The sequence below is a fragment of the Cryptomeria japonica genome, chromosome 6 (assembly GCF_030272615.1).
Source record: "Cryptomeria japonica chromosome 6, Sugi_1.0, whole genome shotgun sequence".
Classification (NCBI taxonomy): Eukaryota; Viridiplantae; Streptophyta; class Pinopsida; order Cupressales; family Cupressaceae; genus Cryptomeria; species Cryptomeria japonica.
Genome location: NC_081410.1, coordinates 516,854,841 through 516,877,352, shown reverse-complemented (window position 1 = coordinate 516,877,352; position 22,512 = coordinate 516,854,841). Strand labels below are relative to the sequence as shown.

General features: G+C 35.8%; 1 protein-coding gene across 1 annotated transcript; it reads right to left on the bottom strand.

Moving 5' to 3' along the window:
- Positions 1 to 21,392: 21,392 nt before the first annotated feature.
- LOC131067881 (uncharacterized) lies at positions 21,393 to 21,848 on the bottom strand. The gene has a single exon (XM_058003048.2). It carries the CDS (start codon positions 21,846 to 21,848, stop codon positions 21,393 to 21,395), a length of 456 nt encoding a protein of 151 aa, XP_057859031.2.
- Between the last annotated feature and the right edge of the window lie 664 nt (positions 21,849 to 22,512).

The following is a 22,512-nucleotide window of genomic DNA, read 5'->3' as shown; positions in this document are numbered from 1 at the left end:
TGCCTTAGAAGTACTGATTTTTACCATGCAATCAAAATTTAGATGACATAGTCTTTTATGCCATAGCCAACTTTCATCTATATGAGCAATTAAGCATGCCTTTTCATTGTTATTCAAATGAAAGATATTACCTCTAGTCTGATTACCGGTTGCAATTTCTAAACCAGTTCTATTCATGATTTTGCATTTTCCATTTTTAAATTGTAACTGAAAACCTTTCTCAACTAATTGACCAACACTTAAAAGATTATGTTTTAATCCTTCAACATAGTAAACATTGTTAGTGTTATGTTTACCATCAAGAGATATTGAACCCTTACCTTTGATTGAACAAGCTTTGTCATCTCTGAATCTTACTAAACCTCCATTGTATTCTTGAAAGTTCAAGAATTTCCCTTTCTCTCCAGTCATGTGATGTGAGCATCCTGAGTCAATAATCCATTCATCCTTTGATTCAAATTTAGCTGTTAGGGCTTGTTCTACTGGTGGAGCAATAGGTACTAGTTGATCTTCTGTTATAGCAACAAAGACCCATCCATTGTCTGCTAGATCCTCATCAGAATCATCAGTCACACCTTCATCAGCAATGTAACAGGATTTATCTTTGTTTTTCTTAAATCTGTATCTCTGATATTTAGGATTAGGTTTGTATGTCCTTCTAGCTTCTTCTCTTAGTCTAGCAAGTCTATCAGGGCATCTTGAAGAGATATGACCAATCTTATTGCAATTGAAACATTTAAAGGGTGCTTTACCTTCATACTTACTTCCAATTGGACCTTTTGGCATTTTTCTTGTAAATAGTGCTTCAAGTTCTTCAAGCTCTTCATTCTCCTTTCTGGTTTCTTCAAGTTCTCTTGCATAAAAGGCTCTTCAGTCTGATTTGTCAAAAGATGGAGCAGATGATGTTGATGCTTTGAAGGCCAAATCAGTTTTTATAGCAACAGGACCAAATTCCTCTATTTCAAAAGCTGAAAGTTTTCCAATCAATGTATCCCTAGTTACTGATGTATTAGGCATTGTTCTCAACTCATTAATAGCAGTAACCTTCATTTTATATGTCGGTGGCAAACCTCTTAAGATTTTTGAAACAATATCATCTTCACTCAAGGTTTTTCCACAACATTTGATACCTAAAACAATTTCATTTACTCTTTCCATAAAGGCAGAAATTTTTTCATCTTCTTCCATTTTCAGATGTTCATACCTGACTCGGAAGCTTTCAAGTTTTGCAATTTTGACTGTGGAATCCCCTTCACTCAGTGTTTCCAAATGATCCCAAATAGCTTTTTCAGTAGATCTATTTGATAATCCCATCATTTGTTGATCTGATAATGCGCTCAAAAGTGCTTCTCTTGCTTTGTAATCATTTTCTTCATCTTTACCTAGAGTAATAGGAGCAGAATGACCAGCTACAACAGCAGTATCACCATTCTTAGTAACTTCCCAGATGTCTTTACCAATGCAATTCAGATGTGTCTCCATTCTAATTTTCCATATTCCATAGTTGGTTCCATCAAGTTTAGGACTATCCTTCCTAAAATAATTAGTAGACATTGGATCTCCTCAAGTTGTTAAACTTTTGCAAAAAGAGGACTAAGCTCTGATACCAATTGTAGGTCCTGGGGACAACTGAGAGGGGGGGGGGGTGAATCAGTTGTCTAATAAATTCAAACCAAAATCTTATTAACCAACTTATTGCTTAATACCGTTAAGACAGTTAATTGTGTCAGTAAACAATGTTAACAGGAAATGTTGTACCGGTAAGAATTAATGCATGAAACATAAGCACAAAGTCAACCACAGCACATGACACAAATATTTGTATGTGGAAACCCTATAAGAGGAAAAACCATGGTGGGAAACCTTACCCCCAATCAGATGATACTACTGCAGATAGTAAGTGTACAAGAGGGGTCTGCACATGCAGAAAGGCCAATAGCCTAGAGCTCACTACTCAAACACAAATGGGAGTCACACTGACTACAGTTGGATGGTTAAATCCAATGAGAATGTATTGCACAAAATAGCATCTTAATATACTGGATTCAATACCGGTGTAATGTTGATATGCTTTTACAAAAACCTAGCTTCACCTTCAAATGATGTCTTTGTGTATACCTCTGCTTAATCTTGCATATACCTTCTTATAATTCTTTTTTCACATTCCACACTTGATCTTACAAATAAGATCTTACATTTATACCATACCCTAAGAACAATTTTAGTAGGTCAGCTCTACAAGATATTACAATAAAACATTTTACAAATAATACAATATCCGATGCAATAACTGATTGAACATGTCGGCTTAATGCATTTACAACAATAATAAATCATCTCCATAGCATGTCATGCTGATTTGGAAAAGATAAACCTGGCGGTGTAACCCTAGATAACCTGGACCTATTTGCTGGTAAAGGCAAATATGCAAATAAGAATATACCAATGATATTACTTCAAGGAAAAGTGTCCACATGATGTCTTCGACATTACCAAGTGTCTTCCATGTCATTGCTTGTACCGGTGTACATTATATCTTGCTGGTTAACCATATACCAATGATTGTTGAATAGTTTACTGATTGTCGGTGAATGTTGCTGGATCTCCAAAGTAGGTGTATTTAGCAGGTGTTGACATCAATGACAAAACCATACCAAAATACCAACACTAAACAATCATAGATTACTTCTAGAAATCATGAACTGAGAAATAACATCCTTAATGCTTGGTTACAGTTCTAGTTAAGCACAAAACAACCTTCATTTTATTCTTCACACTTCTTGTCTGCTTCTAAAAGACCAATACATTATTCACTCACATACTCACACTTGTCCACTCTTCATGCCTCACACAAGATTATTACCTTTATTTAGATATGACATCAACCTTGGAAAGATCAACAAGGTCAGCTCAACACTTACCACCTAATTATAGAAAATATAATCACACTCAATACAATATTGCATGCAAACCAATAAATTTCGGTCAAGACATAGCATGGACCTAAACAATCACCTTGAACATAAAACACCTCCAAGAATTATGCCTCGAACATCTGCAACATGCTACAAGCATCCCTTTTGCCAAGAACATAAAGAACACCAACATACCACAGAAAAACATCAATTACAAGCTCAATGATCAATGTGGACCGTCAACACAAAATTCACATGATCTAGAAACATCCAAAATCATCATGAATTACCATAGAAAAATCCAAACCAACACATATAACTAGAATTATCAACATCTTCATACTGAACCTCAGGAACACTAACACTAATGACTCTCAGCCTTTAAAAATAACTTGTGTTCCTCCAAACCATGAACCACTTCAATTGTGAATACACACCAAGGTCCCAAACATACCTCCAAATTTGCAGAACAAGGTATTACAATGCAGAGTAATGTAGATCAAAATATTGCAACATTCACACCACTAAACAACTTATATTATCATGGGCATATTTAAATTAACTTATATTAACAATGGGTGTTATTTGAAAATAAAGGGAGATCGAGATATAACTAAATAGGGATTCTTTCCAAATCAATTAAATGGTGTTTAACCCTTGGAAAAGAAATAAATAAATAAAGGAAAATAAAAATAAAATAATAGTTATATATAATTGTAAAGACCCTAAGGTGTTATGTTATTAAATTTTAGAGTGGGTATAAATAAAACCAAGTAATTTAATAGATTCCTTCTATTAAAAGTGTAATTGTTTATATTGGAATGATTAAACCTATTAGAGGTGGTCTCTTTAGTTAATCCTTAAGGACTACCCCATAATGAGGGACATTGGTGAATTAACCTAAGGGTGGAATTTACCCTATTTGGTTAATATACGCTCATGATACCCCTCGCTTTTAATTAATTTAATATGGTTACCATTGTGATTAGTTAATCTAGATAACGCTTGTGTTTCATTTAGTGAAACATAGTGGAAAATATTATCTCAACTTTACATGATCACTTGATATTATGCGTTCTATAACAAAAATAAAAATTTGTTGATGTGTTTTTGCCCAAAAGTTTGGGCATGACAAATATCATTACATATATCCATATTACAATGATATTCCATGACGCGTATAGACCAAAACAACATTAACCAATCCATAAATCATCCTCATAACGTGTAGAGAACACGTTAACATGATACCGGTCCATAACCTAGATAGGCACCGGACCTATTATGGGTCCATTGTGCCAAAGCAACATCTCAAACTAGTTGAAGCACAATCAAAGAACATCTTTAGCATCCTGAAAGCTACGCCAACACCACTTATGCATCCTTTCCAGAATTCTCAATAAAAGTTCTGCTGGTAGAACCTTATACTTATGTCAGTAAGGGTTTACTAGAGTGTATGATAGCATCCGATTACCAAGTCAATACCATCTGACCAAGAAATGCTCTAGAAGCACATACCACATGTAATCAACCATACTCCATAGATCCAAACATGTCGGAAGTGTCCAACAGATAGTCTCTTCTATCGGTAACACTGGATCTTCTACAAGTAACAGAAACCTGACTGCCAGTAACTGACCATAATAGCTACTGTTGACATCAATGAAAAACATGAATGCAAAAAATAATTAATTCCTCTAAAATGCCAATAGGTCTATATGTGGTATGGTCTACAAATAGCCTGGTGATGTGGAGCATAATGTTGGTTATAGTTGGTAATGAGTGAGTTGTTATTATGTTATCATGCAAGTATATGAAGGTTTTGATGGAAATAGCTTTGATACCAATTGATGAAATAGGATAGACAGCTTAGAGGGAGGTGGTGAATCATTTGTCTCCAAAAACTTACACAACTCGAACATGTTCTCTGTTGGCAAAATGGTATCTGCTCCCCTTGGGATTCTAGACAAGGAACTAACCGCCTCCTGTGTGATTCATATCTCTATAATTTATATCTAGAGTTGGTAAATTGGTCTTTTCACGCAATGACAAGTTAAGAAATCAAATGGTATAAGAGCATTGGGTCATAGGTTTGCATCCCCTCAAGTAACACTCAGGGTGAGATTATTGGAAAAATAGTAAGCGATCCCTTGGGCATTCAGGACAAGGGACTAACTGCCTCACATGTGATCCATATCTCTATAGTTTGTATCAGGCTTTGATAGATTGGTCTTTTGAGGTAGTGACAAGATGAGCCAACATTCTTAGATCTTATAATTAAACATGAATGCATAAATAAGAAACACATCATAAACACACGTAACACCAAGTTTTTTGACATGGAAACTCTGTTAGGGGAAAAACCACTATGGAAGTGAACCCACAAAAGATATACTTTATTAGAAGTATTATAATAGGGAATGAACTTGCATTTGGGCACACTTCCTAGAGCTCACTTCTCAAAATAAAAAGAGCTATAACCCAAGGAAGGCTCAATACCTTCTAAACAATTATAGATTACTTCTAGAAATCATGAACTGAGAAATAACATCCTTAATGCCTAGTTACAGTTCTAGTTAAGCACAAAATAGCCTTCATTTTATTCTTCGCACTTCTTGTCTTCTTCTAAAAGACCAATACATTATTCACTCACATTCTCACACTTGTCCACTCTTCATGCCTCACACAAGATTATTATATTTATTTAGATATGACATCGACCTTGGAAAGATCAACAAGGTCGGCTTAACACTTACCATCTAATTAAAGAAAATATAATCACACTCAATACAATATTGCATGCGAACCAATAAATTTTGGTCAAGACATAGCATGGACCTAAACAATCACCTTGAACATGAAACACCTCCAAGAATTATGCCTCGAACATCCGCAACATGCTACAAGCATCCCTTTTGCCAAGAACATAAAGAACACCAACATACCACAGAAAAACATCAATTACAAGATCAATGATCAATGCAGACCATCAACACAAAATTCACATGTTCTATAAAGATCCACAAGCATCATGAATTACCATAGAAAAATCCGAACCAACACATAGTACTAGAATCATCAACATCTTCATAATGAACCTCAGGAACACTAACACTAATGACTCTCAACCTTTAAAAATTACTTATGTTCCTCCAAACCATGAACCACTTCAATTGAGAATACACACCAAGGTCCCAAATATACCTCCAAATCTACAAAACAAGGTATTACAATGCAGAGTAATGTAAATCAAAATATTGCAACATTGACACCACTAAACAACATAAAAACTGATATAACACAGATACCCATAACTCAATCAAATCTTCATTTGGATCTCTGAGACTTGAACTAAATCAACTATATACATTCATCTAAAATCTCTTTAATATAAAAACTTTGATATTCACCATACTGACTATGATAAACAAATTAATTCACTCAACTTCACTGCATCGCAATCAGAGACAAAGAAATATGTTGGCATCAATGACAACACATCTCTCATATATCTCTCAAGCACATATTTGTAGCATTATTCCAACAATCTTCCCAAAATTTTAACATTCTCCCCTTTTGGCATTCATAGAAACATATGATATAAAAAATAATCAGTAACTCACATGACTTTCTCTATTTTTCACATGACTCTCTCTCCCCCTTTGCCATCAATGCTAAAGGCACATATTTGCAATCAAACTACAAGATTAATTACAAAACTGAATTAGACATCCAACTCACAAAATTGAATACTCCCCTTGAGTAGCCATCACCAACCATCAATCCAGATCACAAGATATGACTATGAAATGCACCAAACTGATGCATACCAAATGCATCTTATTTCTAATAAGGAGGGGAAATCACCCCTAACTTCCCTCTAGGACTCAAAAGTATCCTTAGGGAAAGGCTTTGTTAAAATATCTTTTATTTTCTCCTTAGTTGACACATACTCCAATCCAACTTCTGTCTCATTAACCTTTTCTCTCAAAAAGTGAAACTTGATGGATATATGTTTAGTCTATGAATGCAACACCAGATTCTTAGAAATGTTAATTACACTTGAATCGTCATAGTAGATAGAAGTAGGCTCATCATGCACTACTCTAATATATTTCAAAATTTGCTTCATCCACATTACCTAAGTACAATTGTTTGCAGTAGCAATATATTCTATCTTTGTAGTAGATAGAGACATAGAATTATTCTTTTCTTCTTAAGCATGAAACCAATCTTTTCCCAAGAAAAATGTGCGACCACTAGTACTCTTTTTGTTATCCACATCTCATGGCCACTCAGAAATAAAATCACTTAAAGTAAAATAATCATCTTTAGGATACCATAGACCAAAATCAACCATTCCTTTCAAATATCTAAAAATTTCTTTTGATAGCTACAACATAAGATTCTTAGAGATTAGCTTAAAACCTAGCAACAAAACAAATGACATTCATGATATCAAGTCTGTTCTGAGTCAAATAGAGAAATCCACCAATCATAGGTCTATATCTAGTCTGATTTTCCTAAGGGGAATCATCATATTTAGTCAACTTACAGTCGATCACTATAGGAGTATTAACTAGCTTTGAATCTTCCAAAACCAAACTTTTCCAGCAAATCTTTCACATAATTTGACTGAGATACAAAAATTCCTTTATCAAACTGAGTAATTTTCAAACCCAAAAATAATTTCATCTCTCCAATCATAGACATCTCAAACTCATTCTGCAAATCATTAGCAAACTTTTTACAAAGGATCTCATTTCCACCAAAAATAATATCATCAACAAAAACTTCAACAATTAGAATGTTATCATTATCAATCTTAAAGTATAGATTGATAACTCAATGATGAACAATAAGTACCAAACTGGTACTGAGAGGGGGGGATGAATCAGTATAGTCACAAGTTCTTCACTCTAAACCAGTTTGACTGCAAACACTGCTAATGTCTAATAGATAGTAACACTGGTCTAAAATAGAGTGCAATAGGTAAAGACAAGAATGACTATGACAAGCATTAACCAGTTAATCACTTAGCTTTCCACTCAACTTAATGCTACACTTCCATTTCACCTTTATGCATGAATAGGCAATCTATCATCAGAAATGAAATAACAGCTAGCTCGGCATGATTTACCATTAGACACAAATTACTTGAATCATCACAAGAAAAATACTACACATGACACACAGATTTTTCACTTGGAAACCCAACTAGGAAAAACCATGGTGGGAATGAATACCCACAAGCTGCTTTTTGAACTCTTTAGAAGTTTGCTCTATTAGGATCCTAGTCTGGTTAAAGACTATTACAACAGGTTCTCGTAGGAACCGATCCTGTTAGAGATCACCTAGTTAAGGGATGGCTAAATACCTGGTTAAGGGTTAAACCCTGTTAAAGGTTACCTTGCTAGAGGATTTCAAGAAATTAATGAGTTTGAGTTACCTTGTTAAAGGATTTACAGCAAGCTGATTAAAGCTACCCAGTTAAGGGACTTTTCAATTGTTGAAGTGGTTAAAGATCAACAGGTATTACAATGATCTGATAATAGCACTCAATGCCTAATGCAGATTTGCTTAAGTTCCTTCCTTGTGCACATACACTATGTAGGAATCAATCCTCTTATCTTGTCTGGTCTGGCAAGAATCATGTATCTCTACACTTAGATACACACACACACCATTTGCCAATAACCTTAGCATAAAGCACAACATCGACCTTATAGGAAACAAATAGGTCGATAGCATAAACCCTAAACCCTAAACATTTAGGTTAAATAATTCAGGCAGTTCAATCTTGGCCATTGAACACTTTGCATTTGAATACAATGGTCTTGAATAGATCTTGAGATATTCTCCATTGCTCGTTCTTCACTGCTTCATGGAAGATATAACCCATCACGCATTCTCCACCGTTTATAGGGACTTCACACATTCTTGAGGTAGATAGGATCAATATCCTTTATGCAATATCCTTTACGTGCACAAGGCTGACATGGCACCATGATCTGATCCTTATTACAATTTTAACTCATCACACTATGTCATAGGTTGAATCACACAAGCTTGGAACACTTCAACCGGAAACCCTTAAGCTAAGACTACCAACTGGTAGTCATACCATATTAAGTCTTCATAGAAAACATTTCATATGCCGGTTCACATTTCATCATATCGGTTCTCTTTGCCAACTATTTAGTCTTCAATATACCTATTCACTTATTTGCACATATACCGATTAACCACATTGTACCGGTTCACATTTCAACATAATGTCGGTTCACTCTCCAACATATTGATATCAATGACAACATAATATCATCATGTCAACATACTCTGCACAAATGCCAACAATCTCCCCCTTTGGCATTGATGGCAATATACAAAGATTTCTCTTTCTACATCATATCTTCTCCCCATTGTTGCGGATATCATCTCCGCTTCACATCTTCTCCCCCTTTGACAACAATGCCAAAGTGGAGGCACAAGCTTTCCTGATCCACTATGTTTCTCCCCCTGACGAGTAGCATCCTTCAACACATCAATCTGGAAAAATGTGGACACTGCAATACCTGACTAATGTGGAGTACATACTTTCAGTTCACCTCTTGAAGGGGCAACACCCCTAATTCACCTCTTAAATAGGTAAATGAAGCCTTTGGTAGAGGCTTGGTGAATATATCTGCTAACTGCTCCTTACTGAAAACATGTTCCAATACAACCTCCTTGTTCTGAACCTTTTCCCTCAAGAAATGATACTTGAGCTCAAAGTGCTTGGTTCTAGCATGCAAAAACAGGTTCTTCAAAATATTGATTGCACTTGTATTGTCACAAAATATGCTTACTGGTTCATATACAGGAACTTTGAAGCCATTCAATACATGATTCATCCAAATAGTCTGCGTACAGTTCATAAAGCCTGCAACATACTCCCCTTCTGTTGTAGACTGAGAGATACAACTCTACTTTTTACTCATCCATGAGACCAGTCTACCACTGAGAAAGAATGCACCACCAGTTGTGCTCTTCTGGTCATCTACATTACCAACCCAATCAGCATCTATGAATACTTTTAGGTTGAAATCATTATTGTATGGATACCATAACCCATAGTCAATAGTTCCCTTTAGATATCTAAGAATCCGCTTGATTGCTACCAAGTGGGATTCTCTAGGACTTTGTTGAAGCCTAGCAGTAATACCCACTGCATGTGCAATGTCTGGTCTGCTATGCACTACATAATGCAACTTACCAATTATTAATCGATAATCCTTCTCATTTACCACTGCTGAGTCATCTTCTTTTGATAGCTTACAACTGGTCACCATTGGTGTACCAACCGGTTTACTATCTTCCATGCCAAAGGTCTTCAACACCTCTTTGACATACTTGGACTGAGTAATAAAGATTCCATCTTTCATTTGTTGAATCTGCAGTCCAATGAAGAACTTAATCTCCCCTATGAGTGACATTTCAAACTCCTTTTTCATCTCATCAGCGAATTCATGACTCATCTTGTCATCACCTCAAAAGATTATGTCATCAACAAATACTTCATAGATCAAAATCTAATCTTGTTTTGATTTCAAGTAGATATTGCTATCTTCACTTGTTCTTTCAAATCCAATCTTCACAAGATGGGAGTATAATTGTTCATACCATGCTCTAGGTACCTGCTTTAATCCATACAAGGCTTTATGTAGCCTACACACCATGTCATTATCTTCTGATAGGGAAAAACCATCTGGTTGCTCTATATACACCTCCTCCTCAAGTATTCCATTTAGGAATGCAGATTTTACATCAAAGCTGCATATGCAAGAATCATATGAACTCCTTTAAATCTGGCTACTGGGGAAAAGGTTTCTCCATAGTCTTCTCCTTCTTCTTGAGCATATCCTTTACATACTAGTTTGGCTTTGTTCCTTACCACTGTGCCATCCTCATTCAACTTGTTTTTGAAAACCCATTTGGTACCAATGACATTTTTATGCTCCGGTCTGGGCACCAAAGACCATGTACCATTCTTCTCTATCTGATCAAGTTCCCCCTCCATTGCCTTGATCCTGTCTTCATCTTTATGTGCCTCTTTGAATGATTTAGGCTCAAATTCAGAGATCATACAAGAATTTTCTCTAACCTTTCTTCTTGTAAGGATTCCTACATCCTTATCTCCTATGATCTATTTTGGATCATGATTCAGTTTGACATATCGAGGAATGCTCTTGACTGATTCCTCCTAGTTTTCTTCTTCATCCTCATCTTCATCATCATCAACATCTACCAGTGTGGGAACACTATTATTGATGCTTGGCTGATTAGAAACTAGTTCCCAAAAGGTTACTATCGGTTCATCTCTTACTTGCTTACTGTCGGTTTCCTCAGGTTTTCCAGACTTTTCATCAACTCTAACATTGATGCTTTCAACAATTCTCTGAGTCCTATTGTTGAAACATTTGAGAGCTTTTCTCTTGGTGGAATATCCTAGGAATATTCCTTTATCACATTTTGCATCAAACTTTCTCTGATGTTCACTCCTCTTGATATAACATTTGCTACCAAACATTCTAAAGTAGCTTACTACTGGTGTCTTACTAGTCCAATATTCATAAGGAGTTTTATCTTTTCCTTTCTTGATGAGTACCCGATTCATTATGTATATTGCAGTGCTTACCACTTCTCTCGAAAAGGTGTGAGCGAATTTTCCTTGGATGAACATAGTTCTAGTTGCTTCAACCATAGTCCGATTGTTTCTCTCTGCTAAGCCATTCTACTGTGGAGTCTGGGGGGTGGACATTTGCCTCTTGATGTCATTTTCTTCACAATATTTGTTGAATTCACCAGAAGTGAACTCTCCTCCTTGATCTGTTCTAAGGCATTTGATTCTTCTACCACTTTCCTTTTCTACCAATTCTCTGAAAGCTTTGAAGTTTCCAAAAGCTTCAGACTTATCTTTCAAGAATGTGACCCACATCATTCTTGAGCAATCATTAGTCAGAATCATGAAATACCTATCACCCTACACACTCCTAGTTTTCATAGGACCACACAAATCAGTATGCACAAGATCAAGTAAATTGTCTGCAGTGAAAGATTTACCTTTGAAAGTTGAGGAAGACATTTTCCCAAGTTGACATTCTCTGCACAAAGGATTTTCCAGTTTGCTCAGCACCGACAATCCTTTGACTATCTTGGTCTTACGGCCTTTACAATGTTATCAAAGTTTACATGGTAGAGTCTCCTATGCCATATCTAGCAATCATCAGATTTAGCCATAAGACATGTACTTACATTTGCATCCAGCTGAAATAAGTTACCTTTGGTCTTCATATCGGTGGCCGTCATTTCACCATTCTTTCCTTTTATTTTGCACACTCCATTTTTGAATTCTAGAATGAGTCCACTATCATTCAGCTAGGTAACACTCAATAGATTATGCCTGAGACCTTCCACCCAATAAACATTGTCAGCACTCTTCTTTCCATTCAGAGAGATGGACCCTCTTCCTTTAACCATACATGGTGCATCATTACCAAAACAAACCACATCACCATCATATTCTTCCAAAGATAGAAACTTTCTCTGGTCACCAATCATATAGTGAGAACAACCACTGTCAATAGTCCACTCATTGGAATTATCAAAGTGGGAGACAAGAGCCTTCTTGTCTGACACATCTTCCTTTACTGCAACAAACACAATGTCTTCATTCTCTTCATCTTCTGATTCCTCATCTGTGACACCTTCATCAACTGCAACAAAATAGTTTCTCTGGTTTCCTCCTTTGAATTTCTTGAACCTCTTTGGTTTATCCTTCTTGTCACCATTAGGATAGTTTATAGCAATATGTCCTATGCAGTTAAAAGAAAAGCATTTCAAAGGGATCTTACCTCTATACTTACCGATTCCTTTAGGAAGTTTCCTAGAAAGAAGAGCTTCAAATTCCATCAGGATCTCCTCATCATCCATTTCTCTGCTCTGTCTTGGTTCACCACTAGAGCTTGCTTTTTTTTCTTTTCTGGATGGTACAACAGAAGCTTTAGAAGTTTATTCAGTCTTTTGAACACTGCCATCAAAACTATTTAGCTCATAGGTTGTCAACTTTGCAATGATGGAGTCTAGGGATACCTTAGTCTTGTCTATTGATCTCAACTCCTAAATAGCAGCAACCCTTATGGCATAGACTGATAATAAGGATCTCAGAACTTTGCTTACCATAGTAGAATCTTCCATTTTACCACTTGCACTCTTGATATCTCCAACAAAATTTTTGATTCTTATTCCATACTATTGAATGGTCTCACCTTCAACCATCCACATGTCTTCAAATTTCCCTCTAAGGCTTTCTTCCTTAGCTTGTTTTACATTCTCATCACCACCATAGATACTTTCAAGAGTGTCCCATACTTTTTTGGGGTTATCTTTATCCTAGCATCAATAAACTCAATGTTAGATAAGCTACTGATTAGAGCTTCCATGACTTGCCCATTCTCCTATATTTCTCTCTTTTGATCATCGGTGAGAGTACCCATAGGAATAACAAAAGCATTCTCAACATAGCTCCAGGGTTGAGCAACCATGCTTTTGATGTAAATATTCATTCTATCCTTCCATATTTTTTAGTTATCTCTATTGAACTTTGGACCTTCCCTCTTCATCATTACACTAGGATCTTTCCTTCTAGCGGTTAAGCTTACAGCACAGAGGACTTGGAGGATGCTTTGATACCAATTAATAACTCAATAATGAACAATAAGTACCAAACCGGTACTGAGAGGGGGGGGTGAATCAATACAGTCACAAGTTTTTCACTCTGAACCAGTTTGACTGCAAACACTGCTAATGTCTAATAGACAATAACACTAGTCTAAAATAGAGTGCAACCGGTAAAGCCAAAAATGACTATGACAAGCATTAATCGGTAAATCACTTAGCTTTCCACTCAACTTAATGCTACACTTTCATTTCCCCTTTATGCATGAATAGGCAATCTATCATCGGAAATGAAATAACAACTAGCTCGATATGATTTACCATCAGACACAAATTACTTAAATCATCACAAGAAAAATACTACACATGATACACAGATTTTTCACGTGGAAACCCAACTGGGAAAAACCACGGTGGGAATGAATACCCACAAGCTGCTTTTTGAACTCTTTAGAAGTCTTCTCTTTTAGGAGCCTAGTTTGGTTAAAGACTGTTACAATAGGTTCTACTAGGAACCAATCTTGTTAGAGATCACCCAGTTAAGGGATGGCTAAATACCCGGTTAAGGGTTAAACCCTGTTAGAGGTTACCTTGCTAGAGGATTTCAAGAACTCAATGAGTTTGAATCACCCTGTTAAAGGATTTACAACAAGATGATTAAAGCTACCTGGTTAAGGGATTATCCAACTGTTGAAGTGGTTAAAGATCAACAGCTCTTAAAATGATCTGATAATAGCACTCAATGCCTAATGCAAATCCACTTAAGTTCCTTCCTTCTGCACACACGCTATGTAGGAATCAATCCTCTTATCTTATCTAGTCTGGAAAGAATCACATATCTCTACACTTAGATACACACACACCATTTGCCAACAACCTCAGCATAAAGCACAACATCGACCTTATAGGAAATAGATAGGTCGGTAGCATAAACCCTAAACCCTAAAAATTTAGGTTAAACAATTAAAGTAGTTCAATCTTGGCCATTGAACACTTTGCATTTGAATGCAATGGTCTTGAATAGATCTTGAAACATTCTCCATCACTCGTTCTTCACCGCTTCATGGAAGCTATAACCCATCACATGTTCTCCACCGTTTATAGGGACTTCGCACATTCTTGAGGTAGATAGGATCAATCTCCTTTATGCAAGATCCTTTACATGCACAAAGCTAACATGGCACCATGATTTGATCCTTATTACAATTTTAACTCATCACATGATGTCATGGGTTGAATCACACAAGCTTGGAACACTTCAACCGGAATCCCTTAAGCTAAGACTACCAACCAATAGTCATACCATATTAAGTCTTCATAGAAAACATTTCATATGTTGGTTCACATTTCATCATACTAGTTCTCTTTGCCAACTATTTAGTCTTCAATATACCCGTTCACTTCTTTGCACATATACCAGTTAACCACATTGTACCGGTTCACATTTCAACATATTGCCGATTCACTCTCCAGCATATTGACATCAATGACAACATAGTTTCATCATGTCAACATACTCTGCACAAATGCCAGCACAGATCACTATCAATAGTATCTTTGTTACATCATACCTTCACAAAGTACTTATCAAACCTAGCATATCCTTTACAAACAAGCCTTATTTTGTTTTGTACAACTTCACCTTGCTCATTCAGTTTGTTCCAAAAGACCCATTTGGTTTACAATTTTGTTCTTAGGTCTGGGAACAAGATCCCATGTATTATTCTTTTCAATCTACATCAATTCTTCTTCCATTTCTTTTATCCAATGTTTATCTTTACGTGCTTCATTCACATCCTTAGGTTCAATCTATGAAATCAAACAATAATCAACTTTATCTTCACCAAATCTTCTTCTTATTTGAATACTTTTATTTCTATCTCCTATGATCTGATTTTCAAAATGATTCAACCTTACATACCTGAGAGTTTTAGGATTTTCTTGAACTTCAACTTCTTGTGTTCTTTCTTAAACAACTACATGTGTTCCTTGTTCCAAAATGATATACACATGGTTTTGAGTTTAATCTTGCTTCCCTTTATCTGAGCTGTCATTTTGATCATCTAAATCATATCCAGAGGATCTGGGTTGTTTTTTCTTTCCTTCATCAACCTTTGCATTTGCACTCTCAACTATCTTTCTCAATCTCTTATTATAGCATAGGTAGCCCTTTCTTTTAGTAGAATTTTTGGTAAGAGACACTATAGGTTGTTGATACGTTGTCATTAATAGAAACATATATCAAAATTTGCATCTGTAGTTCATGTTTTCATCATTTCAGAAGAGTGAGTGAAGATTGATTGAGTCCGGTGAGGTCCGGTAAGGAAGTAGGATATCTGACATAATGATCAATGTTTTCATTGGCATATTTTGAGAAGGTTTTTGGATATTTAATATTATTGGCGTTATTGTAATTAAGTTTTCATTGATGTCAACTAGTTGGAAAAGGTCACTGGTAAGTAAGAAGTGGCGACCGATATTGGCAAGGTCACACATAAGTAAGAAGTGGTGACCAGGATAAGAAGAGTAAGACATATGAGTAAGAGGATAGTAGAAAGACTACCAGTACACATGAATTGTGTCATCCATCAATTAGCAAGCTTACCGGTAAGGCACAAATCGGGATGAAGGTTGGTTGTTTGTTTTTTATGAAGGCACAACACTCGGTGAGCAGAACAAAGAGGATGGCATGAAGACATACCAGGAGGTGAGATGAATCATCAAGAGGATATACTACCAGTAAAGAGGATATTTGTTGGTCATACTGGTAGTCAACCTTTCTCAACAAATAATGTCAAACTGATAGTGAAATCCAAGTAGAGGTGGATGTTGACAAGCATGACAATTGGATGCCAGGCTATGATATTGCACAGGTTGGTGGAGTGTGCATCAATGTAACAAATCAGGAAGCAAGTTGAATTTTATGAGGAACTCGCAAGTCATGGAGGATTCTAGAGGATTGTGGTTTGAGGAAGGCAAGCTAGAAAATGACCAAACCAATCCTTCAAGAAGATTTGATCTCCATACCCATTTGCTAAAGGAAACAACAAAGCCATTAATGGCGTATGATAGAGAAAAGCAAAAAGGCATTATGCAGACCTCCAGATTTAGAAAAGGCACATTGGTATTCAAAGCTTTTCTTGTGTTGATCGATGTCATGAATATCATATCTTGGAAAAGTGGATCGAATCAAATCTGACTAGGTTTGAATTGGAGAAGGCAAAACCTAGTACAACATTGTTTGAATGCATTTTTGGCAGGAATCCAAGATTATAAATATGTGAACTTGAGACAAAAAGGTATGATGCTTTATGTGAAGAGCAAGATTAAAGAGAGCTTGAGAAAAGAAACAGATCATCTTCCTTAAAATTTATTCTAAGAAAGTTGTTGAGTGAGATTAGGAGGAAAATAGGTGAGAGGGTTTAACCGACAAAGACAATGTACCAGTAATTTGTTGCAGGTTTAATAGTTAAGCTAACCGATGAGGTGTGATTGATAAAGAAGGAATCTAAGTGTGACATAGTGTGTTGTGAGGGTATGAGAGAGAGAGAGAAGAGAGGCCAAGAATTAGAGGGGGCAATCTGATAACCGATAGTGTGATATCTAGTGAAAAAGAGAAGACTACTAACCAACAGAAATCCATTTGATCAAGTGTTGCAAAATGTAGGGCCCCTCCCCAATCAAGCTCTGATTAACTTAGTTGAACATGGTTAACCCTATTAATAAATGTTATAATTCAATAGGATGGGCTATGTTAGATGTATAGATTGGTGTGAAAAGTAATTGAACCAAGTTATAGACTCATTTCACCTTGCGGTGTACATTCTAATGTGTTATGGATTTGAAATCTGATATAATCCACTAATTCGATAATCTTGATTTGACATATGTCAGCTGTATCTGAATTTACAGAACTTTATTATGATGTTAGAAATATGATGCATGTCTTATGAATGGTTGAAATTTATGAGGATTATGATAATGTCGTTAGGTGAATTGCTTTATGTGTATTGCATTGGATATATGGTAAATTGATTTGTATGATGGCAATTATATGCGGAGTGATTAAATTATATTCCTTTTTATATGTTACATTTATATGTGGTTATTTGGGAATTACTAATGTGTAATTGAGATGTGCAGGAAAATTATCCATGTGACCATGGAAACAATATGGAGAATCAAACCTAGGTCTATGTGCGATTGTGAAGCCAGGGGTTGTCTATCTGGAGAGACAACCCCTCATTTGTAAACCTATTTTAATTTATAAATGTTATGCTTGCATGAGTGTTCAATTTGGTAATTTGTTTAATTTATAAATTTCAATAGGGATAATTGCCATGTGTGTATTTGTGATGTGGAATTCTTTTTGTAGTGTCACTTGACACATCTATTGTATGTTGAGTTGGCATTGTCATGCCTCTTTTTGAGAATTTATTTTACCAATGTTATATTTCCAATTATCCTTGAAGGTCCCAGGTAAACCTAAGATAGTGAGCCATTAGGAGGGTCAACTCAGAGTTGACCTGTAGGTAAGCTTTGGGTGGACTTTCAAAGGGTTAAACCAACTCCTAGAGTCAGTTTAGGAGCATTTTTTGTGGGCCATATGGTGTACCTATGGATGAAGGCTAAATTTGGCCATGTGTCCACTCCCTCAGACTTGTTTAACCTCCCCAAAAAGTGATTTTTCCAAGTTGGACTAATTTTTTTTTTAGGAGAGCCTTCCTTGGTTAGATAACCTTCTTGGTATGTGTCATTCCTTTTCCCCATTCCATTTCCCTTTTTGAGGTTCCTTGGTTAGGGAGTGTGTAAGGATTTGGGAAGACAAACCAATGTGAGCTCTCACTCTATCCAAGAGGTTGGAAAGAGTGAGAGAAGCCTTCTTAGGCAAGGGATTGAGACTTAGGAAGTTAATCACCCACTCTCCATCTTTGAAGACGAGTTCTTGAAATTTTGGAAGTAGGTTTAGGATAGAATTTTTGGCTAAGTGTTGAAGGAAAGCAGTGTGGATTTTGGCGGCTCGTCTCCAAACTATCCCTTATAAACCCTTGGCAGATTCAAGGTTGGTTCAATCTCTTACTTTGTATGTTGAAACTTTGTATTTGAAAGATTGCTTGAATGTAGTTGTTTTCTTCCCTTGTGTTTTATTTGTGAAGATATATATGTGATCTTTCACTTGTTTTTGGTTATGAATTTACTTGTGTTCTGGGAGTATCCAAGGCCATCTCACCCTTGGGAGGGTAGAGTGGCCTTGGGGGTGGAAGGTTTTTTGAAAACCTTAGAGTGAGAGGCTCTCTTTGGGAGAGAGTGATCTCAAGGGTTTGTTTATGTGACCCTTGCTGCATAGTTTTTGTTTATGCACTTGGGGATCATAAGGGGAGATATTGTGGCTTGTATGCCTTTGGGGTCATAAGAATGTTGGCTCAAGTTGGACTTGTGATGTGTTCTTGGTTGCCATGAGATTGCTTGTGATCTACTATTTTGCAGTTTCTCCTCAAGGTACTTAGTCCACTTCCACCCATGTAAAAATCACATTATGTGATGATGTTTAGCCTTGGGATGGGAACATGTTTGTTGTGAGTTTTCCATGCTTTTTTTTGTATTGCTTGAGTTTAACCCATCTAGGTATTGGTTCTCCAAGCTCGGGGGTGGCTTCTAGTAAGCCTAGGTTGGGAGGTGAGCCCTCCATGGTCACAACCTTAAGATTTTGTATTGTAGATTTGCTTGAAAAAGAAGAAAAAGGAAAGCTAGAAGTTGCTATAATATTACTTATTTGAGTTGTAAAAGAATAATATATTTATTTATTTAAGTCCTCATTTATTAGAAATGAGAGGTTAAGTTGGGTATTTCACCTATTTGCAAAGTTGACATATTGTATTTAAAGTATTCTTTTAAGAAATGCATTATTTTATTATGTTGTTATTGCAAAATGAAATATATATTTATGGATTAACTTTTCTATAGTTTGAGTTAAAATCTATTGCTTTTATTTCTTGATAAAAAAGGGCATTCTATCTCTTTATGCTTATTGAAAATAATAGAAATAAATGAAGTAGAAAAGCATGAATGTTAGTAAGCTAGAAATAAACATTTAGTCCTAGTTATTTATTTATTTCCAAATACAAATATGCATAATAGATATTAGAAGAATAACAGTTTTGCATTTTTAACGTTTTTAAGAGATTTCTAAACTATATTAATGCTACTATAATTTATTTATTTCTGTAATTTGTTTCAAAATAAAATGCAGAAAACAAGGTAGATAAATTAATCTTTTTTTTATAGTTAACCATATAACAGTAAAAAAAAAAGAAGAAAAGAAATACACTCATTTAAATCGGTTAGTTTTAGAAAATCTGTTTTTATGTGATTAAAAAAAAATACAGATTTAGACATAGAAGAGAAATCTAGAAATTCAGATAGATTTAAAACAAAAAGAAAACCAGTTAGTTTTAAATCCCTTGTATAAAAAAAGGGGACAAATACATATTTAAATAATCTATACTTTAAAACTATTGGAAAGGAAATATTTAACTGCATGTTGCTGGTTTACTTCCTTGACAGTCAGTATTTTATGACATCCCTGCATATTGAAAAGTTAGAGAAACATTATATTCATTTAAATAAACATATAGAAACATACATATATACATATATACATATATACATATATATGTATATATATATATACATATATACATATATATGTATATATATATATACATATACATATATATATATCTATATATATATATGTATATATATGTATGTATATGTATATATGTGTATATATGTATACATACATATATATATACATATGTATATATATGTATGTATACATATATACACATATATACATATACAAATATATATATATATATATATATCTTTTTTTTTAATCCACAAGTGCTATCAAGATGGGGATATCGCCCTATATTTAAACGAAAGAAAAAGCTTACATATAGCCAAAATAGCCTTCCTTCTTTTCAAACCTATCTCTAATCTTGGTTACATTAACCTGAGGATCGTAGCCACCTGCAGGCCTATAGTTACCACCTTATCCACATTTTCTTTGGATATCCAACCGTACTCATGGAGCATCATTCTTCTGAAGGGCTCCATATCGGCATTCTTGACACCAACTCTGTACACCTCCCATGCCTCCACCATGAACTCCTCCTTTCTCATTTCTGAGGGCTTCGGTTGCAACATGAACTTCATCTTCAGGATCCAAACACTCCTTATCTGAGAGAAAAGCAAGGGGATTGAAGTACGACCCAAGGATGTTGGCCCATTCCTCTTCCACTTCCAGCACCGCTCCTCCTATGGTTTCAACATCTTCTTCCCGTACAAATCCCTCCAGCATCTCCATGCACACTTCCTTTGATGGTAATACGTCCACCAGCAGACACAGGATTATCTCATATATAAAACCATCACACCAATGCCTATCTTCGCTGAATGCATCCTCTAAGATCCCCTGAATCATAGTTTGACCATCGATATATATATCAAAAAATCGTTCGCATTGCTCTCCCAATGTCTCCTCTCGGCACATGCAACTTAATTCAAACCTGTGAACCATTTTGTTTGAGTATGATTTTCTTCAAGGCTACACTTCTATAATTGATGAATGGGTAGCTCTAGAGACTTCCCAGTCATTTGTTGTCTGTCAAAACCGAGGGGGAATCTGCCCTTTCTTGTGAACCTCCTGATAAGAGCATACCTTCTCTTATCCTTTACCGTCATTCCAATACTCATTCAGCCAATTCCAAACTTAGGGATATGAGCGGCGTCCTCTTGCAATCTCTGCAAGATTTCTCTGTTGACTGTATTTGCATTCGAAAAGACAGATGGTTGAACATTATTTATCCTGTGATTTGCTAAGAGATCCACAACTTGGTTGCCTTCTCGATATACATGCTGGATCTGAAAATCCTCTAGTTTATACAAATGGTCATAAATTCTTGGGATCCAGGAATTCAACCGCCAATTCAAAAAATGTTTGTTAATGATTCCATTAATGACCACTTTAGATAATCCATTATCTATAGCCCATTTGAGTCCTTCCTCAAGGGTGGCTATTTCTGCTATATTATTGGATACATATCCAGCTTGCCCATTTACAACCTCTAAAAATTCTCCTATCTCACCTCTAATGACCGCTCCATACCCTAACAAACCCGGGTTTCCTTTGCTAGCCCCATCAAAGTTCATTTTTTTCCATCCACATGGGGGGAGGGTTCCACTTCACCCTCTTACATTCTATAGACTTAGTTCCTTGGATATGGGTGCTGCGTTGTTTCAATTTCCACACCTGCTCCATATCCCTGTCCCATTTTGAGTAGTATTTGTATTTGCTGCCACATATCTTACCATTTATTGTTTCTTCAATGGCCCCTTGAATTTTGATGATAAGAGTGTTGAGCTCCATCTCTTTTTCCCTAAATATCCTTTTGTTTCTCTCCTTCCACATATGCCATACTAATAAAGAAGGAGACACTATCCACATACTACCCCATTTGGAGGATCTACCTCTTGTTGGCTAGGCTTGGATAAATTCTTTTAATGAATCGTTATGTGCCATATAATTTTGAAGTTGTTCCTATAACCAATACCAACATTTCCTAGCAAATTTACATTTGAATAATAGGTGATTTACTGATTCTTCTGCCATTTTGCAGAGACAACATCTGATGGGCCCCTGGATACCAATTATCTTCAATCTATCACTTGTAAGTATTTTCCCATGCAGAGCAATCCAAAGAAATGTCCCCGCTTTGGGTAACACCCACTTATCCCAACAAAGGGCCGCCGGCCATTCCCCTTCTATTTGCCGCCTTCTTTGTAATTCATATCCCAAATTGACCTTATAACTTCC

What these genes read in the sequence shown, in the direction of transcription:
- LOC131067881 (XM_058003048.2), bottom strand. Translation starts at nt 21,848, where the DNA reads ATGAACTTTGATGGGGCTAGCAAAGGAAACCCGGGTTTGTTAGGGTAT.